This window comes from Haliotis cracherodii, unplaced genomic scaffold (assembly GCF_022045235.1).
Source record: "Haliotis cracherodii isolate W230 unplaced genomic scaffold, xgHalCrac1.p SCAF_4, whole genome shotgun sequence".
In the NCBI taxonomy this organism is placed as follows: Eukaryota; Metazoa; Mollusca; class Gastropoda; order Lepetellida; family Haliotidae; genus Haliotis; species Haliotis cracherodii.
The window spans coordinates 3,714,529-3,722,057 of record NW_027266297.1 but is presented as its reverse complement, the minus strand read 5'-3'; the positions used below and the strand labels follow the sequence as shown (position 1 = coordinate 3,722,057).

Sequence of the window (7,529 nt, the reverse complement as noted above, 5' to 3'; positions counted from 1 at the left end):
TTTGCGGAAGTCTGATACGCGTACAGGTGCTTGTCATACATGACCTCAGATGTGCTACACGTTGTGCAGTGGGGCGCGAAGCGGATAGGATAGGGGACATTTTATAATAACTCAACACTAGCCTGTGGGATTCAAGCTGTTTTCTCGCCCTAGATTGTCGTCTGCAAGTTCGCAGCTCTGAACCCTGTCTCCCAAATTCTACGCCATGGATGCCTTGAATATCTCCGAGAAGAGCCCCAGACCTGCGGAGGCTTTACCGTCGGCGATGTCCAGTTTGAGGCGACGTCGTCTGCTTCGTCTGGCGTCGGTGGAGGAGATGACGAACCTGAGAACGCTGCAAGTAAAAACTGACGTAAGTAGTGTTAAAGGGCCCGTGTACGAATATAGGGGACATATCCTAACCAACAGGACATAACTCATTCATACGCAGTTAGGAGATCACGGGTCAAACCGTTAATGTGAGGAAACGGCAGTTCACTCTTTGATTTCCGAGAGTTGGTCTACTGATATATTTGTGAATGTTTAAATGTGAGATGTTATCCTTTGGCTATGTAATGGTGATATTCCGTCCGTATATTTAGGCAGTCGTGTGCATACAGGCACTGACGTACTGGGGCTTAGCTTTTAGCTTGTTTTACATCAGTGACCTACAAACCCGAAGGCCTACGTGAGCGAGCATTTACATACACACGCTAATTATAACGCGAGATAGAGTGTAAGTTTCATGACATGCGGAGATACGATACCGTTTGTACCGGTCTGAGGGGCAACGCGCTCGACACGCAGTCAGTTCGCGTTCGAGTCCCTGCATGTCTACATTTCCTCGTGCTTGTGGGTCGATTTAAGCCCGCCCACGCAATGTCAGAGCGTCGACAGCAAAAAAAAAAATAAAAAAATCGCGCTAGTAGTTTTAAGATAATCTGCCTTATTAACGAAGCGCAGCGACGGCGCGACGGCAAAAATATGTTTCAATCACAAAAAAGAAGAGTTTTTTACTGCTTGCTGCCCCGACGCTTTGGGAAATACCCTTTTTATGATATCCGGGTGAAAAGAAAACACATGGGTTGACAAATAAGTCTTTCTTGAAGAAATAACGATGCCAATATCACAAATAAATGAAGAATTATTAATTCTTGTAGAACAGAAACATCCGTGTCTACACGCCATTACAAAGACGCCGATATTGCAAAGAATTCTTGGACGGCCACAAGCAAAGTTTGTCAACTTAATTAATTGAAATTCAATCCCTTTGGCACATTTAAGATCTGAAAGATTACGTCTATGCCAGTAATATCTCATTTCCTATATTTCTATTACAGAGTTTGCCTTTATTTGGTAACCGACACGTAAACTGTACTGAAGCGCTGCCCAAATGTGTGTTAAAATTAAACGCAACCCCTTCAGCAACGGGATTGGGTGGTCATGCTCGCTGGCTTGGTTGATGCATGTTATGCATGCCTGCGATAGTTTATAGGAAATAGGCCGTCGCGGAGAGGCAACGTTTATCAGGCAACAGGTCCGCGTTCGAGTCCTACACGACTCCACGTACTACGATTCTTCCCGAGGCAAGGGCGCTCACTGACTGTAAAAGTCCAGTTTCCACCCTTGCCGAACTTGGCTGGAATTTCCTGGATCGATCGTAGCGCCACCAGTGGCTATTACGAGTTATGTCCCTTCCATTGAGCAATCAGATTCCACCTTCCATTACTTGAATTTGCTTCAAACAAAATGGCGGCGCCAAGTCACGAAGATCCGATCGCTAATCAAGATCTATATTGTAATAAAACGGGTCTTACCCCGCGAACTGCATCAAAGCACTTTTGCACCTTAATTAAAAACATGAAAAGATTTGCAAACCATCTGTCGACGCCAAGTTGACTGTACACATCCTTTGCAAATCCTATAGTCGACCGAAATCTGCACGTTGAATTTGATGTTGTTTCCGAACCGGATGTCTAGTTCGTTTCGCGATTTGGTTAGGACTATGCATCGACTCGTTTATCAAGCCAAAATGTAACTACGGAATCCCAGCCTAATTCGGCAGAGGAGGAAACTGAACTTTTATAGCCAGTTAACGCCCTTGCCTAGAAAAGATGCGTACTACGTGAAGTCGGCTTATATTGGGAATCGACTTCCGTGGAGGTGACGATATTGTTAAACAATAGGTTCCAAATAAGCCTCCATGTATCCCTTGTAGGAGTCGGTTTACACTGGGAATCGGGACGCGTTGAAATTGTAGTTATGCCATCTGCTAACTTGTGGAACTCATTCTTAGTAGTCCGTGATATGGCAGCATATATATATATATATATATATATATATATATATATATATATATATATATATATATATATATATATATATATATATATATATATATGTAATTACAGTTGAAAATGTGAACCCTCTTTAGGGACTGACAATTTCAATGTGTTAGCCACCGTTCGGAATCAGTACGTGTCGCGTTCCGTTCACTCCTAATAGAAACAGTATGCAATTACTTCTTCGAAATCCTTTCAAACGCTAAATCATCATGTCTGCTGAATGTTTTGTATAGCCATCATCTGAATGAGAACTAGCCGAGTAACTGATTACAGGGAGTTGTGACCATACCATTAGTATAAGATGTGATTGACGCCATTCAATTTCATATGAAGTAAATACACACCAGTACACATGATGTACCGTTCCTTAAGCCGCTGCGTGGTAATACTACTACTACTACTACTACTACTACTAATAATAATAATACTAATGAAATCATATATATTACTGAATTTTCTGTCCCTTTTGACTCTAATGTGATTGACAAAATTGAGGAAAAACATGGCAAATATGCGGACCTCACTTTCGAAATGTCATTGTTCTCGGTGCCTTAGGTTTGGTACCTCCCAATCTGTTGGCTGACATTGGGAGAGTACTCTGGTTTGCTACCAGGAATACAGCCCTTCCGAAAAGTTCTGGGTGGGTTCGACAAGGCAGCCCTTCCTGGGAGAAGTCCCATTCGCTGTCTGGGCTGCGTGTAGAGGGGACAAGGGACCTGAGCTGATGATGAGCCTAACCAGCCTGACTGTGCCAGGATCAAGCAAACCCTCTTTGCTGCATTTTTTATTTTGATTGTTATAATAATAATAATAATAATAACAACAACAACAATAATAGGCCATATATATTGTGCATACACAGGGGCATGCTCAAAGCGCTATTATTAATCCGGTCACTGGATCAGTGTGCACTCAACAATCATTCTCAGCTCCCTGGGGAGTATACAACCCAAGTTGCCCGTTAGGCGCTAGAAGGTTAACAACCACATTGCCATTTCATCCTACCGGGTACCCATTCACCGCTGGGTGAACAGAGGCATTTTTCGTACAAAGTAACTTGCAAAAGGAGACACCACATGGTTTATTTGTTCTGAATTGGCGATGCAGCTAGACTTTGTACAGTAGAGACTGAGGGTTGATGTTTGTTGATTAATGCCACACTCTGCCATATTCCAGCTATAGTAAAATGGTTTAACATAAACAAATTGATTGAATCTGGACCTGACTTAAAAATGATTGATTAACGTGCACCGACCTAGGATGTGGGGGTACGATAACATGCAGTCAAGCCAATCACATGGTCCATTCAGTCACCTGGTACGTCAAGCATTGGCTGCTGGAAACCTAGTCTACCCATAATCTCCCACAGCGATCGGTCTTCCTGGAAAACGAGTATATTAGCCTAAATACCTACACTACGCAGTGGACGCCTGTACATCGTTATAGGAGTTGGGCCAGACGAATCTGTGATGGCTCAGTTGTGTCGCAAATGAACAATGCCGTCAGTGTGCGATGACAAGTTTACGATGCGGCCATTTGACACAGTTTTGCCTCCTCCCATAGAAAGGGGGGTCACGGGTGGCCCAGTCGTCTCAGGCGCCGTAATTTGCTGCGCAGAGTTTCGTCCCTTGGACACACTAGATTGTGGGTTTGAATTACGGTTCGCCCCGATTATGTTTCTAGGTTTGTCAGCACCTTACCCGTGCTCGTGGGTTTCACCGAAGTGGTAAACGTCTGTGGCCTGCATGACCTCGGGCTTTCCTCCCACATTAAGCTCACACGCGGCTGCAATACTGTTTAAAGCGGCGTTAAGCCCAACTCATTCACAGTAAGAATGAAGTTCTTGTGATGTTAATCATCGGTGCACTTGCACACCATAAAAGTTTTGCGGCACAAAAGGTCAGAAAAAGCCTCCCGGCGACATGATAGCACCCAAGAGACTTGAAAATGAGTGCATCAAACTTAAATGAGCATAGATAGGGGTGATTTGCGTAGGAATGCGTGTTACTTCACGGCGTATTTCGCAATGTCCCCGGGATATCACGGCTCATTCCAAATGGTACCCAAATTGGGGAATCGAACAAGGGCGTGAGGACGTGAGGAGCGAACTCGTTAACAACCAGGTTAGCCCGCCGCTAGTTTTGCGTATGTGAGAGTATGGTTTAAAGCCGCTTTTAGCAAAATTCCAGCAATAACACGGCGTTGGACACCAGAAATGAGCTCCACAAATTGAAACCGTGTGGGGTATCGAACCCGGGTCTTCAGCATGACGAACAAACGTTTTAACCTGTAGGATACCCAACCGCCCCGTTTTGCTTATGAAACGCACGTAGAGTAGGAAATAAAAGCAAAGGTTATCGAGAGCGAGTATGTTTGATCATTTTACTCTTACTCCATTTATCTTGTCAGGAATCTGAATGATTGCTGTTTGTGTTGCCATAGAAACACCTGGAATGGGCTTCACACGTTGTACCTATGTCGGGAATCGAACCCGGGTCTTCGGCGTGACGAGCGAACGCTTTAGCCACAAGGCTACCCGACCGCCCCCATCAGCGTTGACAGCAAGGGCACACATCCCACGCCACATCGTTATTTGTTGGTTCTTACGACAAGCAGTTGTTACTGGATTTATTCTGACCTGGAATCCTACTGTTGGCGCTATGTGAAGTCGCGCGAGGGGATTCAATGGGCGTGCGGGGTTCTCTTGAGTGTCCTGGATTAGAACACATCAACGGTGGGACTCCGTTGTGAAACCTTCAACCATGGTTTCACCGACCGCTTTCTTATGAATATGTGACCCGTGAAGATCCAGGGTAGAATAGGTCTTCAACAACACATGCTTGCCCTAAAAGGCGACTATGATTGTCGTAAAAAGCGACTAACGGGATCGGGTGGTCAGGCTCGCTAACTGGGTTGATGCATGTCATCGTGTTTCAATTGCGTGGATCAATGCTCATGATTTCAATCACTGGGTTGTCTGGTCCCGAATCGATTATTTACTGGCGCCGTCATACAGCTGGAACATTGCTGAGTGCGGCGTTAAACAACAAACAAACAAACAAACGTACGTTATCAAAACGTTACTATGCTGAAAACAGTCCCCGAAACACTTCAAACAGTAAGGTCCAAAACACAACTATGATACCGGTTTCAAATACATCACCATTAAATACACATTTCTTGATTGTTTAATTATTTGCCACCATCAAACACGGTTTTGCACTTGGTTTTGTCTGACAGTTTAGATGCAGCTATTCAAAATCAAAGATTGCTCAAGCGTCAACTCCTCTCATTCAATCACAGAGGACGATGGTGCTGTTATTGAATTGGCCGATTGTGTTACTGACGATTTGCGCCAAGAAGAAAATTCCGTGCAACAGGTTCGACGAGGCCACGCGTTGCAAATGAGACAATACCGTATGCTTGTTGGTCGTTGACAACCTCTTTGCTGGAATGGATACACCGATCATTGTTGACAAACGACATTGTTATCTACCGTCACGAAACGATGCCATTCACTATCAATTTAAACTACTACATTGGCTGTCTTCGCCGTTTAGAAATAGCTGCAGTCCTAAAATCGTCAAACAGACAGATATTTGACAGGATAAATCAGCGCTTCCCGTTCGTATCAATCGTCAGCATTGTGCGCCATCCACAGATAGTGTTATTTCCAGATTCTTCGTGGAGTCGTTGATTTCGTGTCTTGCACGTGGCTCGTGCTGCTCGCGTGTGATTGAAGTCCGCTAGCTGGCTGGTGCCCACAGCTATCATTAACAGCTCCGGTTCCTCACTTGATCGATCCCACTTTTCTTAGCTTATTGGCTTCTACACACGTCAACTTCGCAAACTTATTTCTTCTCCCATTTACCGTAATAATGTGAATCCAGCGATTCAATCCTACAAGACTTGACAATCGCTTCTATTAATCCACCCGATTGCACAGCAAGAGTTTCGTCGAAAAAAACACAACAATGCCTCCCTCAAAGAATCTGTTTAAAGCAACGATAAAGATTCGCGCCAAATTGACCAATGTAGCAATGAGTTTATGAGACAAATCCCGTTTTTCTATATTCCACCGCCCCCAGGTGCAGTTTGCATGACGGAGACAGTCGGCTGGTCGCTAGTGCCAACTGATGACACGACCATTGTCGTCTGCTTCACTGTCTCTTGGCAATTCACGCGGGATTATAAGAGACACTGAACCCATTTTGTTAATCTCTTTGGGAATGAATGGAAGCATCATTCGAGCCGACGACCAGTAGTCGCAGAAGGGTCATTGGTCCCCTGTCAATTTGAAGACTTGACCAAGACAAACATGTCAGTTGATGCGACGCTAAGAACTAATCGACAGATCCGAGTTGCAAAAGTTACTGATCCGTGACTCGCCCTGTTGCGACGAAAGTTTCACCTACATTTCGTTTTAATATTTCATAGCTTCAGAGGGTCGAATTTGGCGAAGAGTACCCGAATGGAATACCAGCGCAAGGCGACCTTACCGTATTACACGTGGTATCACTGAACTGTGTGTTGTATGAAAAATCAATGTCATTCCCTCAGTGGCGACAGTACTTGACGACGCGGCACCTAATTGGATTACTTGTACTACCTGTAAATACATATCATATGTGATCTGAAAGTCTACTGCAGGAACTTACTTCCAACATCAGTGTTGTGGCTGCGAGAGATACGCTATCCGTGCTCAGTCGGTATTGATTGCCATCAATATACGACCAACATCTGTCGTCAGTTACAAATCTTCGTATTTTCAGGATTTGATAACCAACGAAGATTCAACCTTTGCCCATCCACGCTGGGGAAGAGGACGTCGAATTCGGTTTTTATCCACTGGAGAAATGGCTGGACACGACAAGCGACCAAATCAGCTGTTTGTGCCACGGATTTCAGTGACACCTGTGGGACTACGAAAAAGCTTCAGGTGAGAGTTTCAGGTGCATGTAGTTTGTCGTTAATGAAACTATTCATTCTCTCTTGTGTCCGGCATGGCAAGTTGTAAGTTAACCTTTCAGATAAAAGAACAATTCTACAAGAGATGAAATTTCACATCCCTGTTGGATAAACAAATTTCATTTGAAAACATGGCCAGTTGTAACCTTACCTTTCAGCTGAAAGGACTTTGGTTCAAGGGAAGAAATGTCACATGAATGCTTCTTTATGAACGATTTCAGATAACTTGAAATATTT

The 7,529-nt window shown here is 44.2% G+C and overlaps 1 protein-coding gene across 1 annotated transcript; it reads left to right on the top strand.

The window, feature by feature from the left end:
* Nucleotides 1-205: 205 nt before the first annotated feature.
* LOC139478505 (uncharacterized) lies at nucleotides 206-7,267 on the top strand. Its single transcript, XM_071260995.1, has 2 exons — nucleotides 206-352; nucleotides 7,097-7,267. Exons 1-2 carry the CDS (start codon nucleotides 206-208, stop codon nucleotides 7,265-7,267), a joined length of 318 nt encoding a protein of 105 aa, XP_071117096.1.
* The last annotated feature ends 262 nt before the right edge of the window (nucleotides 7,268-7,529 follow it).

Bases quoted from the DNA above. Each gene is read 5' to 3' on its own strand.
- LOC139478505 (XM_071260995.1), top strand. From the start codon at position 206: ATGGATGCCTTGAATATCTCCGAGAAGAGCCCCAGACCTGCGGAGGCT. The intron at 353-7,096 runs GTAAGTAGTGTT...TCGTATTTTCAG, and splicing joins CGCTGCAAGTAAAAACTGAC to GATTTGATAACCAACGAAGA.